The sequence below is a fragment of the Alosa alosa genome, chromosome 9 (assembly GCF_017589495.1).
Source record: "Alosa alosa isolate M-15738 ecotype Scorff River chromosome 9, AALO_Geno_1.1, whole genome shotgun sequence".
NCBI lineage: Eukaryota > Metazoa > Chordata > Actinopteri > Clupeiformes > Clupeidae > Alosa > Alosa alosa.
The window spans coordinates 21,415,285-21,437,048 of NC_063197.1; the positions used below are offsets into that span (position 1 = coordinate 21,415,285).

General features: G+C 43.8%; 3 protein-coding genes across 5 annotated transcripts in view; 2 read left to right on the plus strand and 1 right to left on the minus strand.

The window, feature by feature from the left end:
- tmem131 (transmembrane protein 131) overlaps positions 1 to 15,491 on the plus strand; it is a 44,756-nt gene extending 29,265 nt beyond the window's left edge. Inside the window, exons 17-41 of the mRNA XM_048252241.1 lie at positions 303 to 437; positions 1,505 to 1,609; positions 1,697 to 1,783; positions 2,338 to 2,493; positions 2,968 to 3,043; positions 3,148 to 3,262; positions 4,012 to 4,150; positions 4,473 to 4,582; positions 4,733 to 4,802; positions 5,018 to 5,169; positions 5,874 to 6,013; positions 6,436 to 6,619; positions 8,745 to 8,930; positions 9,346 to 9,495; positions 9,786 to 10,213; positions 10,549 to 10,733; positions 11,434 to 11,561; positions 11,673 to 11,797; positions 12,037 to 12,192; positions 12,447 to 12,597; positions 12,795 to 12,910; positions 13,111 to 13,195; positions 13,300 to 13,397; positions 13,586 to 13,734; positions 14,437 to 15,491. Of these exons, the coding sequence (XP_048108198.1) occupies positions 303 to 437; positions 1,505 to 1,609; positions 1,697 to 1,783; positions 2,338 to 2,493; positions 2,968 to 3,043; positions 3,148 to 3,262; positions 4,012 to 4,150; positions 4,473 to 4,582; positions 4,733 to 4,802; positions 5,018 to 5,169; positions 5,874 to 6,013; positions 6,436 to 6,619; positions 8,745 to 8,930; positions 9,346 to 9,495; positions 9,786 to 10,213; positions 10,549 to 10,733; positions 11,434 to 11,561; positions 11,673 to 11,797; positions 12,037 to 12,192; positions 12,447 to 12,597; positions 12,795 to 12,910; positions 13,111 to 13,195; positions 13,300 to 13,397; positions 13,586 to 13,734; positions 14,437 to 14,712 (3,702 nt within the window). The 3' untranslated portion in view covers positions 14,713 to 15,491. The remainder of the gene's footprint in view (positions 1 to 302; positions 438 to 1,504; positions 1,610 to 1,696; positions 1,784 to 2,337; positions 2,494 to 2,967; positions 3,044 to 3,147; positions 3,263 to 4,011; positions 4,151 to 4,472; positions 4,583 to 4,732; positions 4,803 to 5,017; positions 5,170 to 5,873; positions 6,014 to 6,435; positions 6,620 to 8,744; positions 8,931 to 9,345; positions 9,496 to 9,785; positions 10,214 to 10,548; positions 10,734 to 11,433; positions 11,562 to 11,672; positions 11,798 to 12,036; positions 12,193 to 12,446; positions 12,598 to 12,794; positions 12,911 to 13,110; positions 13,196 to 13,299; positions 13,398 to 13,585; positions 13,735 to 14,436) is intronic.
- Positions 15,492 to 15,493: 2 nt separating this feature from the next.
- On the minus strand, positions 15,494 to 17,893 carry si:ch211-201h21.5 (uncharacterized protein LOC555526 homolog). Of its 3 annotated transcripts, XM_048252245.1 has the most exons (7): positions 17,744 to 17,889; positions 16,979 to 17,180; positions 16,701 to 16,886; positions 16,497 to 16,608; positions 16,257 to 16,393; positions 15,797 to 16,118; positions 15,494 to 15,690 (listed from the first exon to the last, which is right to left on the minus strand). In XM_048252245.1, exons 2-7 carry the CDS (start codon positions 17,159 to 17,161, stop codon positions 15,662 to 15,664), a joined length of 969 nt encoding a protein of 322 aa, XP_048108202.1. In that variant the 5' UTR covers positions 17,162 to 17,180; positions 17,744 to 17,889; the 3' UTR covers positions 15,494 to 15,661. The 3 variants fall into 3 exon arrangements, with proteins under 3 accessions (XP_048108202.1, XP_048108201.1, XP_048108200.1); XM_048252244.1 differs by having other exon boundaries at positions 15,494 to 16,118; positions 17,768 to 17,893; XM_048252243.1 differs by having other exon boundaries at positions 15,494 to 16,118.
- Positions 17,894 to 17,971: 78 nt separating this feature from the next.
- On the plus strand, positions 17,972 to 20,307 carry LOC125300365. Its single transcript, XM_048252242.1, has 4 exons — positions 17,972 to 18,546; positions 18,655 to 18,712; positions 18,851 to 19,191; positions 19,519 to 20,307. Exons 1-4 carry the CDS (start codon positions 18,071 to 18,073, stop codon positions 19,724 to 19,726), a joined length of 1,083 nt encoding a protein of 360 aa, XP_048108199.1. The 5' UTR covers positions 17,972 to 18,070; the 3' UTR covers positions 19,727 to 20,307.
- The last annotated feature ends 1,457 nt before the right edge of the window (positions 20,308 to 21,764 follow it).

Below are 21,764 nucleotides of genomic sequence, written 5' to 3' on the forward strand. Positions count from 1 at the left end.
CAAATGTCATGAACACAGACTAGCATACAGTTGAGTTTACACTGGGAGAATAAACTGTGTGGAACAGCGTACGTGTTGATTTATTTATATATGGATGTATGTATGGATTTAGTGATCTTCCCTAACCTCATTTACTCATTTCTCTTTTTTTCCTCATCCCACTCTTTCTCTTTATTTTGCTACACCATCATCTCTCTCTCTCTCTCTCTCTCTCTCTCTCTCTCTCTCTCTCTCTCTCTCTCTCTCTCTCTCTCTCTCTCTCTCTATCTCTCCCTCCCTCCTTCTCTCTGGTCTCTGTGTAGCTGGAGGTAAAGTCGTGGCTGGTGACGGGGCAAAGCATGTCTATGGAGCTGCTGCTGACCGCGAGGGGCAACAGGAGCGTAGCGCTGAGTCGCCTCCCTGAGCTACACAGCACCTCAGCAACACACCACAGAGCAGTAAGAGACGCACACAGCCTACCACACACACACACACACACACACACACATACACACACACACACACACACATACACACACACACTTTCCCACTGCCTCATTTCTACACTCACTCAGTCACTTTTTTTCTTTCTCTCACTCTCTCGAACACTCCCACGCTCTCGCTCTCTCTGGCACACACACATACCCCAGCTCCAGGTGCAGAGCCTCTGTAGTTCCATGGCCCACAGCTCATTGATTGCTTTCTCTTGAGCTTTACTTTTTCAAGCACCAAAAAGTCAGGGGCCAGAGTTATTTCCTCTTCCACTGACCTTGAAGAACTTTGCCAAACTGTGGTGTGACAGGATATTGGAAATCACAGAATCCCATTGATTTTTCTTCTAGGATGTTTATTTTGGGGTGTCGCCAAATGTCCAGCTATAATTACGCAAGCTTTACTTTAGTTTCTACTTTCCCTTTAGGCTTTTAAAGGAAAACTACCAAACACAGCCACCAGACCTATCCAAGTTTACTTGTTTAATGTAATTGGCTTACATTTAAGTTCAATCTCAAAAATCTAGCTTACATATGAGTTCAGCCTCAAACATAAAGGTCTAACCGTGGTGAAATTGGTTTTCTAAGAGGATTGCCTGCCTGGCCGAGAATTGTCTGATCTTTGGTTGGCCACCTTACCCTGAGGGCCTGCCAGCTACTAGACCCACAGGGCAGCAGGTGTCTGACGGACAGCAGTTGCCCCCTGGGCTCTGGTTTCAGTGGGGCAGGTGACACTGCAGAGAGAATAGAGCTCATGACCTAACTCTGCAGTGCAGTCATGTTTCCATATATTACAAGTGAACCGAGTGCAGTGGGGTTTTTTTTGGTGTTTTTCCCCCCCAGACAGTCAGTTTGGACATGTTTACTTAGGAAAAGTAGATGGAAATCAGTTTGAAGCCTGTCTCTCTCTCTCTCTCTCTCTCTCTCTCTGTGTGTGTGTGTGTGTGTGTGTGATTCTGTGTGTGTGTGATTCTGTGTGTGTGTGATTCTGTGTGTGTGTGATTTTGTGTGTGTGTGTGTCTATGCTTTCTTAGGTTATACTGGCCTCTGGCTACTATGCAGCTTTCCGAGTCACATTGGTGGCCAAGGCCCTGGAGGGAGTATATGACGGAGCAGTTCATATTACCACAGACTATGAGGTATGTGACCAGGCCAGTGTCCTCCACCAGTGACTCGCTCGCTCCTGTTTGTTCTGGAAATCTCACATGCTCCTCCTCGTGTTTCAGATATTAACCATTCCAGTTAAAGCACTCATAGCAGTGGGGACTCTCACCAGTTCACCAAAACACATCATTTTACCGCCCTCTTTTCCGGTAAGTTCTCTCTGATTGCCCCAATTTATAAAATATATATAAATGGGTCATGACTGTTCACACTGATCCAATGAGATGAACTGGAACAGGAAGATGTAAAATTCCTCTAAATAATTAATATTACTGTTTAAGAAAAGACATCCACATTCCTTATGTTGTTTTACTGCTTTCAATATGAACAACCTTACAAACTTGCCACCAGTATGCACAGTGCTGAGAACTTCCTCTTGATTCCTCTAATGTAATTGCTGCTGAAATACTGCAAACTAATGCTTAGTTCTTTATAGCTTAAAAAAATCGTTATTCTTTCTTTATGCTTAGGTCACTATAGCTTAAGAATGTCTCTGTTTGTAATCATCTTATCTTAATCTAAACACACTCATCCCAAGGCCAAATCATAAGCCTCTTAAAGGAACAAACTGGTGGCAATTATGCTCATTTTCAGCACTTTGTACACTGTATCTCCTCACTTTCCACACACCCACAGTGTTGATGCGCTACAGGGTGATACTCTTAAGGTTGTTGACGTTGTTGTTGTTGTTGTTGCTGTCCAGGGTAAAGTGGTTCACCATGGCTTCAGCATCTTCAGCTCCTTCTCTCAGCGGGTCCGGCTCCAGCAGCCGGTGCACTCGCTTGGTGAGGACAGCCGCTTCTATGCCAAACGCCTGCGCAGCAACAAGGACGAACTGGAGCCCAAGCGCAAGTCCAAGGTGCTGGTCACTCCCCTGGTCACCATCAGAATGCCCCATTTAGCACATGTTTTGTTCTGAACATTGCAGGCTTTTGAGTAATCACTTTAATCAATGAGGTCATTTCTATCAAATACCACATGGTCCCAGGTCTATGCACAAATTGTGTTTAAACCTCTTTCGCATGCAGTGTGGTGTCTATGAAGACAAACATTTGCTTAAGATGATGTATCTGGACTATTTATATAAGTGAATATTTATATTTACCCACAGTTCTGGGGAAAAGTAGAACTACTATGCAGGGGAAAAATAGAACTATTTGTCCAAGTATTCTAGTGGTATTGCGCAACGTTGCCATCTGTCAAAACAGTTTGGGTTAAAAGACTGTCGTGTATATCGATTTTAAGACTGATTCATGGCCAGTTGACCAGGCTGTTTCAACACTTTTATGCTATTGCTGAATTTCATATATGTTTTCCTGTGTCTGTTTTCTAGGTAGCAAATATTTATTTTGATGCTAGTTTGCAGTGTGGTGGCCACTGTTACGTGGGAGTGCCATTTATACTCAAATGTAAGTAGCACTATTTCCCCCTGCTGTCCTCATACCCATTGTCTGTGTAATGACTTGCGCAAGTCATGTTCTAAATGAAACACTGGCCCTTTTCTTCCCCCTAGCGGAGACCAGACCTCATGGTTTAGCTATGCAGGAAGACATTTGGGACGCGGATGTCGATTTGCACCAAAAACTCCTTAAAAGGTGGAGCGAGTTGAAAGAACAATCAGGGCTTGAGTAAGTAACATTTTAGAGGGCCGTTTGGTTTATTTTTGGTTTATCACAATTTATTTATAATATTAAATACAGAGCAAAACATATGTATTATTCCCATAGAGAAATGAGGCGATATATGCATACATACACATGTATCGTAAACGTGCTAATTACCAACCATTTCTTCCGAAAATTCTAAAACGACAATGTTTTTTAATACTTCAAAATAACATTTCATAAATGAACCTTACATTTTTCAGTAGCCATAGCTCTGTAGATTTGAACAAAATCTAGTTTGGTTCTTAGCAGGGCTTTTACTGCCTGAAATATCCGATTTTGTTTACCACGCTCAGAGTTTAGTGCTGGGCTGGTGGGAGCCTATCCCCAACATTTCTCACGGCACATCAACAGTTAGCCCAAGAATTCTCGTCGCAAATCAAAATTCCACTGGAGCCCCAAGCGAATTTGTAAATGCAGCCTTACAATACTGTTTACAGCTCTTCGAGTCACGGTAAATTACATATACTTATGGTGTAGGTGCTTGCGTTTCTTTAGGAATCCGCCGTCTTGGTTTGTATAGAAATGAATATTAAGTGACACCTACACGTAAGAGGTTGGAAAAACGGGATGGTTGGTAATATGTGTGTTCCGATACATATGTACTGTATGTACATATATTCATACATTTACATGTTTTAGATGTGTTTCCTCTGCTAATGCTGTGTCTATTTAGACTGATTTTTGGCCAACTGTGCTGTTTCTCTTGGCAGGGTGGAAGCCATCTTTGAGGTGAACACAGACCTCCAGAAGAATGTTCAGACCAAAGTCACTGCCCAGCTCACCTGGCCCACGCTAGTCAACACCTCCCAGCACATCTACTTTCCCCTGACCAACACCAACAGTTCATCTGTGAGTCCACACACACACACACACACACACACACACACACACGCGCGCACTGGCACTCACTCGCTTAGTAACAGTTTGCTAATGTACACACACAGAAACACACCCTCTCTCCATCTCTGTCTCCCACTCACTCTCACTAACACACACATACACACACACACACACACACAACCAGACTGACTTGCGCAACACACTCAAACAAAGGGATGTTTTCCCATCTAATTTTCTTCACTATATTGCTTAATGGTGAGGTTGTAATATGATTCCCCATGAGAATATGGCTGCGCGCGTTGTGACCCCTATGCCGGTTAACTTTTTTCAGGAAGAGGAGGTGGTGTTGGAGAACCCAGCCGACGTGCCTGTCTACGTACAGGTGATGCCCCTGGCCCTGTATCCCAGCTCCACTGCGTTCACTGGGAAACTAGTTGACCGGTAGGAAAGCCCTCCTCACATACACCCCACACACACACACACATAAACACAAACACACAGACACATCCATATGCAAGCCTTTGGGGTGATGCAGTTCTTACTTGAGTTAAAGTGAAGACTTAACCCTGTTTTTTTTTGTTTTTTTTTCAGGCTTTCACTGGGGAACTTCTCCAATAACATCAACCCAAACACACTGGAATTCCAGGTCCATAGAAATGCCGTAAGTATCTTTGGCACACACGCACACAAACTGGACTTGAAGGTCGTAATGACTGATCTTTGTAAGTTCTCTGACGTTCTTTAATAGGCACGCAGAGCATGTTCTGTGAGGTTTTATTTAAATCATATCATTCAAAACGGTGGTTACTGTATATTCTACTCTGTGTTGGTTGGAAGGTTGATACTCGGGGTCTGTTGTTCTGTCTTGTTTTGTAGTCCTCAGTGACAAAGGCTGGGACGGGCTTTCTGGAAGGTTCTACACGACCCTTCCTCTACAACCTCCTGTTGATGCCTGGAGAAACCAAGTCCTTGACAGTGAAGTTCACCCCCTCCAGAAACCACAGCGTCTCCTCACTACTGGTTGTCAGGTAGGTGTGTGCATGTGTGTGTGGTGCATCTGCGTACATATGGCTATAGGTGTGGATGTGTATGGGTCTCCATCAGTAGCCGTGTGAGGGCCTGACTAGACGCACAGCCAGTGATGAAAACGGGATGCCACTCCTCGGAGTTCACGCCTCTGGTCAGCTCTAGACTGAAGCTCGGCGCTGCTCAGCTACCTGAGGAAATATAGGCTCTGGCATGGGGTAGTGGAGCGTGTTTGTGTGTGTGTTTGTGGGTTCAGTGGGTTCATGCTCTCTCTCTCTCTCTATGCGAGATAAACATAGCTACCTCTGCCACTTGTGAATTCGGCTCCATTCAGTGAAGGAGGCAAACTTTGGCAGTGCTCTCTGTACACACTCACTTGGCCTCAGTGTGAGGTGAGAGACCGAGGCGTGTTGAAACGCCAGTATTTGTGTTTGGTGTGTGTGTGTCTTGTCCTCTCTCTGAGGTTAATCCTGTCAGACCCCTTGGCTTGGTGCTGTAGCCAGAGGTGTACAGAGGTGGCATTGATGGTAACACATATCTAACGTTCTCTATATCATACATATCTAATGTTTTATCTTTCTTTCTGTCTCTCTTTCCCTCTGTCTCTCTCTCTCTTTCCCGCTCTCTCTCTCTCTCTCTCTCTCTCTCTCTCTCTCTCCCTTTCCTTCTCTCTCTCTCTCTCTCTCTCTCTCTCTCTCTGCCGTAGGAACAACCTGACAGTGGTGGACGTGATCATGGTTCACGGGCAGGGCACCAGCGAGAGCCTTAAGCTGGGAGGAAAGGCTCCAGGACCCAGCAGCTCGCTCAGGTTCAAGATGACTGAGGCACTGCTCAAAGACTGTGAAAGTGAGTAAGGGTCTTAGGCCACATGTTAGGCCACATCTTTACTCCTTATCAACACACACACACACACACACACATTTTAATCTCACTCATTTATTTAGCTCATTATTGACCTGAGTCCTCATATTTATTTTTCCTTTTGAACTGTTAAATGTGTAGCATGAATTGCTTTGAACGATTCAAGGCAATATTCCTTTCAGTGACCTTAGGTTAAAGCTTACCAAACCTTGTGCTCTCTCTCTCTCTCTCTCTCTCTCTCTCTCTCTCTCTCTCTCTCTCTCTCTCTCTCTCTCTCTCTCTCTCTCTCTCTCTCTCTCTCTCTCTCTCTCTCTCTCTCTCTCTCTCTCTGTTGCGCTCTTTTCTTGCTTTCTTTCTTTTCTGCCCCCCCCCTCTTTCTTTCCCTCTCTCCCTCTCCTACGTGTTAGTCAAAGCCAGGGAGCCTAACTTCACGCTGCGCCGGACGTTCCGTCTGGAGAACTTGGGCCAGCTACCGCTCCACATCCGCTCACTGTCCATCAGCGGCCAGGCCTGCGAGGGCTACGGCTTCAAAATCCTCAACTGCCAGGAGTTTGTCCTCAAGCCAAACTCCTCCAAAGACCTCATCATAATGTAAGTGTTCCAGTGCCAACGTCAACAGATCATTATCATCATCATCATCATCATCACCACCACCACCACCATACAAATCTTTCCATGTTATGAATGAAACGGTTAAATTGGTTTAAAGTCCATAAGGTGTGAATGGTAGCAGAAAAAAGTAGGTCAGACTTGCCTGTGTGTGCGTGTGCGTGTGTTCGAGGAGATTTTGAGACAGGGGGGTGGAGGAGTTGGAATGCTGACAAGAAACATCCATTCCCTGAGCAAACAGCACCTGTCAAAGGTGTCTGCGCATAACCCGAAGGCTCTATTAATACCCGTCAGAGGCAGTGTGTGTGTGTGTTCCGTGATGAATCATCTCTCTGTTCCTCTGCACTTGGCCCCCCTCACATGTGCGAGCACACACACACACACACCACTGGTGAAGTAGCCGCAGTACCAAGAGCTCATGAATGACGACTTCTAGAGAAAGCAGGCAACAAAAATGTCCCTGTAAGAGTTCACTTGAAGTAGCCACTTGAAGTGTTAATCAAGTTAATGAAGATGTTAGTGTCAGTTGTGGGAGTGTGAATTGTGGGTCACTTGAGCTTTGCAAACATAGCAGCCATTTTGTGTCCAGATTACCTTTGTATCCAGATTATGCGATCCTGATTCCTCTTACTCAGTCTGACCATTTGCATAACCTTGTCCAACTCTGAATGTGCTAAACGTGTAAAGTGCTGTTTACCGGTACTAGAGGGGTAGTGTCTTGTTCATGAAATCAAGTCTGTACCATCTGAGGGCACCAAACCAAACAGTTTGCAGTTAAGCAGTTAACCAAAATTCAATTATGATTTCCAACGATTATGAAAACATCATAATCGAGACGCAACAATATTTTGCTTGATTTTTACAATATTTTCTCGTTTTGTAAATCCAGTGAACCCTTTTGCTTTGCAGTGGTAACTGTTGTAAGTTTAGAAAGTTTAAGAAATGAATGCTGTTTCAAGATTAATTAAGTAATCATGTTAAGTAATCATGCTCCAATTATTCACTAAAGTTGATGATAGATGGGGCAACTTTTTGAGCAATGTTGCTGGGCAACATTATTAACCAGTATAACCAGTTCCATTTATTCTGATTGGATGATCATGGCAATTTGCCTACTGCTGATTTTAAAGTTCTCCAGAAAAGAGATTGTTGCTAAATATCAATGGGAACATGCCAGAACCACAATAAACCACAATAATGAGGAACATTGCCCAGCAACATTACTCAAAAAGTAATGATAAAGTGTCATCAGCTTAAAATTATCATGATCAAGATTTTGCCATAATCGAGCCGCCCTATTTCTAGCCTTATCTTTCGATGGTCTACAATGATACCAATATCATTAACTTTTCGAGTGGATAATTTCTAGTGAATTCAACGTATGAAGGAATACAGTTAGGCACACACACACACACACACACACACACACACACACACACACACACACACACACACATCTCCTAATGAAATCCATCACAATGCTTGAACCTGTAAAAAAAGGCCATAAAAGAAATCTTAATACTAGATGGTTCTTTCTGTTCATATACAGCTTTAGGCAACCATCCGATGTGTACTTTTGTTTTTTTTTTTTTTGTCCCGTTGTTCTCACTCAGTCTAAACCTCCTCATCCCCCTGTGCCTGAACCAAAGATTGTTAAGGCGGAGCAGGATATTTCATCAGGAGCCACTTCCGGGAACCCGGATCGCACGAGGGGGGGTCAAAACCCCCCTTTATGCAGAGCAGAGGCAGCGACTGCTCTATTGAAGTCTATGAGCATAGCTCAGAATTTCACCACAAATGCTAAGGTCTTGGTTCTATAGAGTTAGGAATGTGAATTTCGTGCACGTTTTTATGATCCTCAAACTCTTCTAAACATTTCAGGTACATTTTTAGCATTTTTGAACATTCCAGTCTGGAGAAAATCGACCTTATATCAGGTGTGCGCCGGTTATTTATGCCGCTGCTGTTGGCGGTTACAGGTTGCGGCTCATCAATACGTCATCGACACGCCTCTTTATGCAGACAGGATTCGATCCCCATTTCGCGCCCATAGACATGAACTACGACGAAGTATCTTGCTCTGCCTTAACAATCTGTGCCTGAACAGGTTTACGCCGGACTTCACGTCATCACGGGTGACCCGGGAGCTGAAGCTCGTGTCGGCGGGGGGGTCGGAGTTCATCTTCGTTCTGAACGCCACGCTGCCTTACCACATGCTGGCCGTGTGCACGGACGTGCTCCCCCGGCCCAACTGGGAGCTGGAGCTCTACATCATCGTCTCCCTCATGATGAGGTCAGGATCCCATTCAGCATGTGCACTAAACATCCACCACTGCCAACATCACTGAGAAATACTGGCCTGACACGATTAGGAATTGGTATAATAATGATAATGTATTGACATAGTTATATCCGATTGAAAATCCAGTCTTAAATACAAGACCATCACTGATCCTCACCATCCTCACGGACTAGGCAAATGTTGCCTATTCAGGATACTGGCAAAGACGTATCTGAGGGAGCTTTCCTGTTAGATAGACAGCGATTAATATTGACCTGTTTCAATCATATGACACTAAATTAGGTAGTATAACAATTACACTGAATTATAACATTTCACTGTTCACCCGGTGATCTCCAAAGTATTGTGTTGTGCAAACACTGGCTGGTTATGAGCTTTGAAATCTCCTGTCCTGTCCTTTCTTCAGCTTCATGTTCCTGGTAGTCATTGGCACAGCCTACCTGGAGGCCCAAGGAATATGGGAGCCGTTCAAGAGGCGTCTGTGTGTGGAGTCAGGCTCTTCCATGGATCCAGGAAGGCCATTCGATCTCAGGGATATTGTGCGAATCGACGCAAAGTAAGTCACTGACACGAACACAGGACTGAACCTCTTCTAAGGAGACTGCAGGCAGATCTGTAGACAAAAGACATTTAGACATGCATCCATTACAGACATGTGGCTGCTAACACACTGGACTTAACACAGATTGAACTACCATCAGTTCCAAAACTAGGTAACTGTGAAGAATAATATTCTAATGGCTACTGCCTACATGAGAAGAAAATGTGTATTGAGTTGGAGATATTGATTGCCACTGAGATCACTGGTCTAACCTTGTCAGCGCTCTTTCTTTGTTTGTTTCACAGCTTGAATGATTACAGCGATGTGAACCAGAACTCGACCAGAGGGATGTACGGGTCCGGAGTAGGAGGGGGTCGGGCCGGAGGCCGGCCACAGGCCAACGGACGGGCCTCGGCTGAGCCCAGCGAGGCTCGGTTCCGTCAGGGCTCAAATCGCCCAACAGCTATGCAATCTTCCTCCTCCTCGTCCTCCTCCTCTGCTAAGGAGAGCCAGCTGGCCAACCGTAAGGCACGCAGCTCCAATAAGCAGGGGCAGCAGCAGCCTCCAGCACCCAGTCTGGTGGAGGAGCCAAACACAGCCACACCAGGCCCCAGGGGGCTCTCCTCAGCTGACCAGGACTACGACCGGCTCCTGGTGACCATGGAGGGAGACTTGGACCGGCCCGAGTCTCCCTCCGCCGAGCAAAGCTCACACCAGGCCTCACAAAACAAAGGTAAGACTCTCAACAGACACTGTTTATAGTGCTATGTTGGTTGGAGGAAGTCTGGCACTTAAATTTAAATGTTGCAGCCATTTTATGGTTCTTCTTTATTCTGCTTTGTTTTAGTCAATTCAACCCTCCTCCATACCCTTGTCCTACACAGAACATTAACAGTTTAAAACTGTGTTTACTTAAGGGGTTAGATGTATGAAAGCAGCTTTGTAGAGAGTTCTGTGAAGAATTGGATGGTATTATCTATTGTTGAGAATGCCATCACATTAATTGAACCAGTAAAAATACCCTATCATTTATTTTAATATCAATATGGTTTGTGTTTGCATGTACAGTTTTGGAAACTAAAGGGAAAGTAAGAAGCAAAACAAAAGCTCAGAAGAGGAGAGAAGAGAAGGAGCGCAAAGCAAAGGGAAAGGCTCCCGGAGAGGACCTGAAAGAGGCCCTAGCGGACAACGACGACAGCTCCTCAACCACCACAGAAACCTCAAACCCTGACGTGGAGGCCAATATCAAAGAGGTACCGTTCTCCACTGGTTGTTATTTTCATTTCTTCTGAAGATTTCTTTAAACTAGGGCTGTCAATCGATTAAAAAATGTAATCGAATTAATTACATACTCTGTGATTAATTAATCTAAATCATTTTTGCTGTGAAAGTATTTTAAATATTTAAATTCAAATGAATCATTGAATAATCAGCATCAGTGACATTTTCAAAAACTCATTTATTATTATTTTCACTGTTCAAATAATGGCCATAATAATCTACGATATGACCCAATATGCTGAGGAAATAAATTCAAAAGTGCTTTTTTTTTTTTTTTTTTTTTCATATAAAATGCATTTCAGGCTACAGATATAACCTTTTTATCAACACCATCAGGCTGTTTTTTAAAAGAAAATGTTCCAATCAATGATCTACAGTAGGCAGCACATTTTCTTCCCTCTCCTTCATTTTACAGTCTAATGGTTACTGACTAGAACGGCTCGGGGTCAAACGTCATAAGGAATAGATTAATCTGCGCTATTTTGTTTAATCAGTTATTTTTTCCTCAAATTAATGAATCGAAATGAATCCGTTATTTTGACAGCCCTACTTTAAACAAAAGAGTTTTAGTTTTTTTTTCTGACTCTGACTTTTCTGTGTGTGTTTTGTGTGTGTGTGTGTGTGTGTGTGTTTGTTTGTGTGTGTGTTTGTTTGTTTTACTTTTCTCCTCAGGAACCAGTTAAAAAGAAAGGCCGAACAACAGTCAACCAGGACAAAGAAGAAGCGCCTCCCTCACCCCCCAAGCCCAAAAACAAAAAACAACCAACAATTAAGAAGGAACCTCAACCTGATAAATCTAGGTCAGCCTTTTAAGTCACCCTGGACAAACATGTCTGTCAAATGACCAAATGGAAGTGCCTGTCTGTCGGTGGTGGGGTGCTCAGCACTTACGCTGTTTTCTGTTTCTGCAGCTCTCTGGAGCTCCCCTATGTCACACCTCTGGAAAATAAGCAACGTAAGACCTTCACCCCCAAAGCTCTGATGCAGTCAGCCCTCAGCGTCATTCCCAAACCAAGACCCCTTCAGAAACACAGATGTAGGTCTCACTGTTTGGCCCTTAGCAGCACATTTTTGTTATTAAACTACTGATCTGTGCTGTTGATGTTGAGATGTTGACATCTGTGCTGTTGATGTTGAGATGTTGACATCTGTGCTGTTGATGTTGATGTTGACATCTGTGCTGTTGATGTTGACATTTGTACTGTTGATGTTGAGGTTGACATCTGTGCTGTTGATGTTGAGATGTTGACTGCATTTCTCCGTGTGTCTCTCCAGTGGCCAGCGGAAGGACGGAAGATAGCCGCCCGTCTCCTCTCAACAGGTTCTTCTCCAACGGCTCCCTGCAGGAGCTGGGCCACAGCAGTGGCTCAGAGGGGGAAAAAGAGTCCCCCCCTCCTGAATGGGACCTTCCCGTTCACAGAACCATAAACCGTAAGTCCGACACCGACAGCTTCTGCAATGCCACTGTTATGGATTGGTGAACTAGATAGTTCCTTGTGACGTACATGTAAAGAGTCTATTTTGAGTTTGAAGAAAATGTTTTGAAGAGTTTTTTTTTTTTTTTTCTTGAGCCTACTGGCTCAGCGTATAAAAACAGGCAAACAAACGAGCTTTCCCAGGGCGAGACATTCATCATTTACTCTTATTCCCTCTGATTTCCCCCCTACCACCACTCACTGGCGCAGAAGCAGACAGCCTCCAGCAGATCTCCCTCCAGACCATGAACGCAGACTCCTTCCTGAAGAGCTCCATCTCCAGAACCTGCTCCCCTCCGCCCACCTCACCCTACCTGCTCCCCCGTGGTTCATCCTACAGCAGCATGCTCAACACCAACAGGTATAGTCCATCACACTTTGTGTGTGTGTGTGTGTGTGTGTGTGTGTTATCATTACAAACTGTGTGTGTGTGTAATCATTACAAACTGTGTGTGGAATCATTGCAAATAACACTCCGTGAAGGTCAAAGAAAAAAAGGATCCAAGGCACTCTCTTACCACAAAAATATTAAAGGAGTTTATTCTGATGGCTTTTCAGCAATGCAAGTTTGAAGAAGGCGCCAGGCAACAAGCTGTCCATGTCCACCTCCCAGCCAGGGAAGAACGGCAACCCAACCTTTGCTGCTGTGGCTGCAGGTTATGACAAAAGCCCAGGTGAGCTGGAGAGTCCTCCCCTTCTCTTCAATCTTTTGCAGAAAAATTCATCTTTTAGACCCTGTGTATATTTCTGTGTGTTTATGCCGGTGTGTGTATGATCATGGGTGCTCTTGTGTGTTTATTTGTGTGTGTGTGTGTGTGTGTGTGTGTGTGTGTGTGTGTGTGTGTGTGTGTGTGTGTGTGTGTGTGTGCCACAGGTGGCAGTGGAGGAGGAAGGCTTGATGGCTTGGGAAAGGTTACTCTACCTCACTTCCCCTCAGTGGAGAGCAACAGCTCAGAAAGGTCAGCCCAACAACACCCATCTCACACACACACACACACATAAAGACACACTGTACACAACTGAACACATCATGATGACGAGATGTGCTTTTTATTCTCATCAGCTCTGGATTATGGAGTCCGGTTGACAGCATCAGTAGCCCAGGGTTTAATGCGACCAACTCCTTCTCAGCATTCGGACCAAACAACCCTTTGTCTGCAGGTGAGGAGCTGGATTTGTTGGGTGGACGATAAAAGGAGATAGTTGTTGTTTCAGTACAGCCATTCGTGGTCACACAATGGGGATTTTTGATTATTGTCAGTGCACCCTTCAGTAATGTCCCATGATCAGAAGGATTAGAGTTTTGTTCTTTTACTAAAAATGTGTGTGTGTGTGTGTGCGTCTCTCAGTGTTCAAAGGTATAGCCTTACCAAAGAGCTCTGAGCCCCAGCAGAGCTGGCCCGACTACACCCCGGGGCCCTCCTCCATCTGGGACAATGATCCAGTGAGCCCCTGGCCCTCCTCCACCACCACCGGCGCCCCTGCTGCACCCACTACAGTAAGAGGCCTACCACACACCAGCATCTGTCTCTGCCTGCTAGCATTATATGCATGCAATAATGAACGTGTAGCCTGTGTTGTTTGACCGCGCGGTTCAGCCTCAAGTTTGAACCGGCTAACTTGCAGCAGCTTGGAGGCGGGCATGCTAGCAAGGAGGCGAGAGTAAAACGCATGGGTACTAGCGTCTGTCTCTAGCACGTCTTTTCAGGTGTCGGGAGGGAGGTTTACTCACAGCACATCTACTGCCCCTGCTTGTCACCGTTACATTTGCAGTACTTCTAGCAGAATTACCTTTTGCCATGGTCACATAATAAACCGTCACACAGTTGAAACTGGACAAATGTACAATATGTTGTTTATAACCATATCATATCCTGATGGATTAGTGGTAAAGTTAGTGATGCTGATTTCAAACATGTGAACAAGTATTGAAATTCATAAACGGCACTTGATTAAGTTTCCCTCACATTTAGTCACATAGTAAATTCAATGGGGCAGGTAGAGACTTTTCCTTTCAAACTCATAATCATAATCCTGGATTTTAAGAGGGAAAAACAACCAAATGTAAGCTTTAAGGTAATAGATCTTATATCTGGTTAGTTCAGTTCATGTTCGATGTGGCCACCCTGGAGCTATCAAAATCTCTTGATGATGCCTTTAACTTCAACTCCTCCTGTGTTTTTTTTACCCCTCGTATCAGTCCATCCTGGAGCACTCCCGCAACCCCTGGGCCACCACCGCCCCCTTCAGCAGCTCCATCTGGTCCACCAGCGGTGACCCCGCCCTGCACTCCTTCGCCACGCCGACCTCCTCCGCCCTCACCAACCTGGTCAGCCACTCTGTGCCCCCTGCGCCCGTCGTGCCGGCCAACCCTATCGCCCGCCCTTACAACCCCTGGAGCATGTGGCCACCTTCACTAAGCCGATGGAACTCCGACCTCTGGCCGAGCAACCCGGACAACAGCAACGGCAACTGACACCCCGGCAACAGCCATGTTTTGGACACGCTCGCTACGGAAAACGACAGAGAAAGAGATACACGCCATGTTTCGGGATTTTTGTTTCACGATCATGATCTTGTTTTAAAATACTTTACAGAGGATGAAAAGAAATTGTTTTTCCATAAAACATGAGAGGTTTAGGGCAAAAGGGGGTTGTCTTAAACAACAGTTTCAAAACATTTTCTAATTGGATATTTTTTTATCATTCAAGAATTATATGCTACCACTGTTCAGTTTTATTTTACTGCATTGAGGTTAAACTACAGATAATTTAAAAACAGCGTAATCTGAGAATTTTATTTTGCCCAAGTAGGGATGGCTTTCTCTTTTTCATGACAGTATTGCTGTTGGAGACAGTATTACTGATTTAAACAACCCATTTTGGGACACCCCCATGCTTTCTCAGACACAATTCTGGTTCCATTCATTTTAAAAGTTTGTTTTGACCATCAAGTTGAATTCTTACATAATGACCGAGAAGGGAGAGGGTTATAATCCAGTTTGTTTCAGCCAGGTCTCATAAACTGTTATCCCAGTTTCTCAAGGCCAAATCATTCATTGCATTCATTGAGATTTTAATTGGCTTCTTCTTAAAATAAAGTGTTTTTTATTGGCTTTTATTTTTGTGAAGGAAAAGGGAGGGATGTAAGACTTGAATTATGTTTGAAAATTGTGTACTGTACGGTGCTAACAGTTGTCATCTGAAGTGGAAGTAGAAGCAATCAGTGTCTGGAATAAAATCATATCAGACTGAATCTTTTGCCCTTGATTTGCCCTTTATTTATGTTGAAAATCCACAGTGCTACACAATCAAAATGAAACATCAGTTCCCTGGTCCTGGACTAAGAGAGAACTTCGATGAAGATCTCCTGAGAAGAAGGCTGTGGGTCTTGGACTAGGCCTAGATCCATCCACGTCTGGGTATCTAGCCCGGAGTGCCAAACATATCCGACACTGGAAGGGATGGACGGATCTTAGAGTTTACTGTTATTTACTGTTAGAGTTTACTGTTATTTACTGTCTATTTTTGGCTGTTTGAGTGAAGCCGCTAGTAGCTCACCAAACTTTGCTAGGTCGCATGTTTTCATGATGGTTACTCTATGGTTCTTCTTTAGCATGTTGCTGGGATCCAGTGCCATCATCCCTCGGCCCAAAGCTCCCTGCAGCTCCACCCGAACTGCGCACTCCACGCTCTCCAACACAACGCTGGGGTCAATGCACGCCGCCACAGCGTATGCATCATAGGGCACGAAGCCCTGGCCGAAGAGCACGTCTCTTTTGTTCACCCCAAACTCCCGAGAGAAAGCCCAGCACTTGGATGTGATGGTCTTCATAAAATGAGCAGCAGCTTGATCTTGGTCAGTTATCTTCTCAAAAAAGTCCTGGATGCCATTCAAAGAGAAGACAGAAAAATGTGAGAGAGGGTCTCAGCGTTATATGATAACACAGGCAGTAAGAAACAAGTCCATCTTAAATAAAAAGACAAAAAACAAACAAACTGGTATAAATAGAAAACTCACCCACGGAAGCTTATTTCTGCAAGTAAATTCCCATGTTGCAATATATGTAGGACATATGTATTCTTCCAAAACAACATATGCAGACTCAGGATCCATAACAAAGTTAAATTCACCACACACAGACACATTACCTTTTCCTGCAGAAAGAAACATTTGTCAGACCAGAACTGGCAAACATTAATTAACCGTATTAAACATTAATTTCTACCTAAGCGTGTTAGTGCACCATGCCCTTCTTACCCTCCATATTTCCTCCCATGATGAAAAGATCTTTCAGCTTCTGAGGAAATGCTGGGTCCAGTCTGATTGCCAGAGCCAAATTGGTCAAGGGGCCAAGGGCCACAAGAGACACCTGAAAATGATAATTTACCATTTATGTACTGTAATACTTAACCTTAGCCACAAGAGGGCTCTCATATACCTTGTCATTCTAACAATAGTTACCTGTCCAGGGTTCTCAGACACCAGTCTGATCATAGCAGTCACCGCATTATCTTGCTTGATTTGGTCTTTACAGCCTACTGGGTCTTCTGCTTTTAAAACATCGCCAAGACCGTCTGTGCCAAAGTGGTCCTTCAAGGCGTTGAAAGCTCCCACTAAAGGACCGGCTGACCCTTTGAAGACCGGGATCTGGAAGAGTATAGGTGGTGTAATTCAGGGATGATGATGGCACTTACAAAAAAGAAAAGTTAATCATGACAGCAAAATATCTGAAAACCCACCTCATTGCGTCTGCAAACAGACAGCACCCGCACGACGTTCTGGCACACATGATCGACTGTGGTGTTTCCAAAGCAGCAGGTGATGCCCAAAACTTTCACATCGGGTTGTGCCAATGCCACCATAATGGCCTGGGCATCGTCAATGCCACAGTCCGTGTCAATGATCAAAAGTTTTTGAGTCATGCTTCGCCCCCCCTGCAACCTGATCAACATTAGCACATTTACTATAATCGAAAACGAAGGCTTATTGACATATCACATGACAACGAACGATGTAAAATTTTACTACTTAAAAAATGGCACAAAAGGCTCTCAAGGTGGCCTTTGCACTAGCCAGTGTAATTATTATGCTGACTGATAGTAGGCCTATCAGAGATTCCGGGTCATTTTCGCAGATAATGTGGACCGTTCTACATTCGTGTACGCAGAAACACTGTAGCACAGGTTAGCGCCACACACCCGATGGTTTCTCTTATGTAACGTTAAAATGTATCCTAAACTAAAAAAGTACAATGAGCGTAGCCGTAGTCCCTCGTTTCCACATAGATTTGCATGCATCAGACATTTTCCTCGAGTAGGTTAAGTGTAAGAAATTGAACTTCAAGTGTACTTTAGACGGTTAACGCACATGATTGATGCGGAAACAATTCGTTACACGTCTCGCTAACGCAACCTGCAATCTTAAGTTGTTTTGCTTAATTTTGTTTTGGTTGCAGAGATTTTGTAGTGATTTAAAGTTTTACGGATTGAACATCTGGAACATACCTCGTATACTTGAGTAACACCTACTTAAGCAAAAGTTACTGCTCAGTTGCAGCTCTTCACTGCGTTTCCATAAGGATACATGGTCTGAAAGTAGAGATACCTGATCAGAGATCAGGGGAAAATGAAAATTCTTTAAGGTCATCCACAGGTCCTAGTGCCCTCCTGTTCAGACCCAGCAGCAACAACAACACTGCACAGACGCAACTGTTCTAGAACAGGCAAGGTAACAATAGCAACCTACTGTAGTCACAACCAGAGCTACATGGCTCTGGACACAACCACAAATGCTATAGTCAATATGACAGAAGGAGACGCGCGGTGTGTGCCATGACAGAAAACACGTGTAGTTTTAATGAGGATCAAGAACGGCATTCTACAATGTCTTTGATTGAGTGCGGAGATGCATATTGTGACGGTAACATTGATCAACATGGTCCAGACCATAGTGACTTTGGAGCATGGTTCGATTGCTACAACGACTTTTCCACCACAGACAGACAGTTCCTGAAAATAAGCATAGATCAAAGAAAAGATGGAGCTGGAACGCGAAGAACTGTAAACTACTGTAACATCCCAGCGGTGTTTATTGATCGATCCAAATTGGGCAGGGCTCGCTGCATAAAGCTTTGCCAGAGTCAGGGCCAAGAAGTGGATCGCCATCCTGACTGTGATTTGACAAGTAGACCTAGTACTGGACAAAAATGTCATCATGAGAGTGCGACTGGAGACAACAAGGAGAAAGTGATTCCTGAAAACAAGATTAAATGGTCTAGTGATAAAAACCCAAAGAAACCTTGTTCTGTGTAAGTATCACGAGGGAGCCTATATGCTTATTTTTTACAACTGGAAGTGTTTGTTGTTGTTATGAGTTGCCATTGCTTGTCTGACAAAAATGATCTAAAAACTTTCAGTGAAGATCTTGAGGGACCAATATGCATTAGGCCTACATGCTGTGTTAAGTCATATCAAGTGCGTGAGTAGGCCTACTCTATCTTACAATTTTCTAATAATTTCAGAAAATCAATTATGATGTTTTATTGAAGTAGTTTGAATAGATGATACAACACCATGAATTGATTCAAGCTTAATAGAGAAAAAACATTCCAGAATTCAGGAGACGTCTCACCTACACCAGACCCATCCCATCAAACCTCCAGGATGAAAAAGCACAGCTTGTTTCGGTCACCGGCCAATGTTAACTCAGTGTCTTGGAATCAAGCATTCAGACACAGGGGGGTGAAAAAAAAGGTGACCAGTGATGTCATGAAGGACATCTCCCTGTCGACGCACAAAAACAATATTGTGTGGTGCAGAAAGTGGCCAGATCCTCCCAGTGGCCAGTGCAGAAACAAGCTCAAGAGTCCTGGAGGCTCTGGGAGGGAGGGAAAAGACATGAACAAGGCCATGCCTGTGTTCACAGAAACAGGAAGAGGCTCAGGATGCCAGAGGTTTGTTTCACCCCAGACAGAGAGCTGTCTTATGTTTCTTTTTTTTTTTTTTTTTAATTTCAGTGTTCAGAGGTATGGCAAATATTATCTCAAACCAGTGAAAGTTAAAGCTGTAAAGATGTCATCATAGTAAACTTACTGTGTATAATTAAGCAACATGACATGAGTGAGTATGAAGGTTAGGAAAGGAAAGGTTATCCCTACAGCTGTGCCCAGTGGGCCGGTTGACTTATCAATCCCAAATAACTTTCCCATGATCTCAAGCCTTGATGGCAAAGGCATGTCTGAGTGCAACATCATACTGACATACATCCATATATTTTTCAGAGTGGAGCAACTGCACAGGGCTGTTGTGTCCCCCTTCACCAAGAGGTTCCAGACCCCAATATTCTGGCATGGTCACCTGCGATCCCGGCCTCCGAAGTTCAGTGACAGATACACCACACTCCCACGATCCGCCCCACCTCAGACACTGCTAATTGAGTCAAGCAGGAGGATGTACTTTAACAAAGCCATTGACAAACCTTGGATGTAATATAAAGATATTTGTGATAGCGATTATATAATTCACTGAGCAGATTCACTGAGAGTTTTTTTTTCTCTCTTATTGCGATACTGCATGGAGTTTTGTGTGCTGCCGTAGAGACAAGAAGCTAATGAAGTGAATATGATTAAATTCACTAGGACTTAAACACTGACTCACACGTCTATCACTGATCATTATGCTTAAGCAGCAGCAAGTTTACGGATCTATTGGAATGGAGGTTAAGCATATGTTGGGCTTGTCACCATGACCTGCCTTATCAGAATATCAAATCTACCCTGTATATGTCCCAACATATTGTTGCCTAATATGTGCCATTGATTTGGACAAGGTAACGAAGAACATTGGGAAAGGGTTAAATGTGTGTTGTTCAACCACTAGAGATCCTTCGTTGACAACTAGAGGGCAGTATTGATGTCTACTGAAACAATGTATGCTGCAGAGTATCTCAGTGGGGACACACAAGAATCGCAATTGTCATGTATCTTTATAAAACCATAAACTTTATATTGTTCATGATATGACCTTAACATTTTAGATTTCATCGTTCATTAAATCCTCCTGTGAGCAAGTTTAACGTGTTATCAACTAAAACAAAGACACGTTTTGTGCATACACAACAGGGCATATGTATTTATTACACATCTGTCTCATAAGAAGTCTTTGCTTATTAATATTATAAATATTATTTGCCCCAGATTAAGAACATCATTAAGTCAGAAAGAGAATGTTTATAATTTGTTGACATTTGTTCAACAAGTAGGCTACTTCAAATTACTGCTGTTTGATATGACTATTTCTGCAGCCATTTAGTTGGTTCCCTACCATGATATGTAGCTGACAATTAATATTTAATATAATATTTTAAATCCAAATATGTTAATGTTTAAAAAGGCAGCCTTCCATCTTTGACCCAAATCAAGGCTTGGGATCATGGGAAAGTTATTTGGGATTGATAAGTCAACCGGCCTACTGGGCACCTGGGCAGCAGGCCAGCTCTCACTTGTCGGAAGCCTTAATATAGCAGCCGGTTAACTGATAGCCATGACATTAGGTATTTGAAGGGAGATGTAAAGAGGAAACAGAGGTCCCATGGCTTTCGGGTCACTATGGGACTCCCACCGTGCTCCTGTGAAAACTGTGTGGGTCAGCTGGGCCCTAAAGGTCCCCATATTGAAATGCTTTCTGGTTTTATAGATACCAACGACAGATATAAACTTTAAAGTTATTCATTATTTTCATGACTTGTTGGTCATGGATTAGACGCAATAAATAGGTTTGTAGCCACATCTAATGTTTCCAAGAGCTACTGTCAGAGATGCTCCTGCTTAAATAAGACAGTGAATTATGATCTCACATTCTTTTTTAGCCAGTGCTGTTACTTAAGATGTGCAGGTGTAAAATTTAATCAGCAAAGGAAGGCGGAAATAGTAAGTCAGAAATAGAAAGTCACACGACTCAAAAATGGCAAGTGAGCAGAGATGCAAGCTAATGCAACCTCATAATGGAAGCAGTGTGGGGATGAAAAACAAAACATCACTCTGGAAAAACATATGAACCATTACACACAGGATCTAAAGTGGCTCTCACCCAGTTCGAGTTCCACTTTCTGACCAACTGCAAACTTTCCATCCCCTAGCGACAGACAACCCCCTCAAACACACACCTGTTGCAAGAGAGTCCACCAGGGGAGCCTGACAGCTGATCCCTTTGGCGAAAGACTCCCTAATTACAAACAAACAGCTGGGAGTGCATGGCATTGTCGCCTTGTTGTATTCATGGGAATTGTAGTCATTTTTATAGCCCCCTCGGCATAATGTCCTTTGATTAATTAAGGATGTCTAAGATGATATGCATGATAAGTCTACATGTTTATTTTCATATATAACAGGTTTACTTGTTTTGGCAGTGGTTTCCAACCCTCCCAGGTTTCCACTTGTCTTCACACCCCCATTTGTGATCATTATCATTACATTACATTTGGCAGACGCGTTTTAACCCCAAAGTGACTCCCAACAAGGGAAGCTAT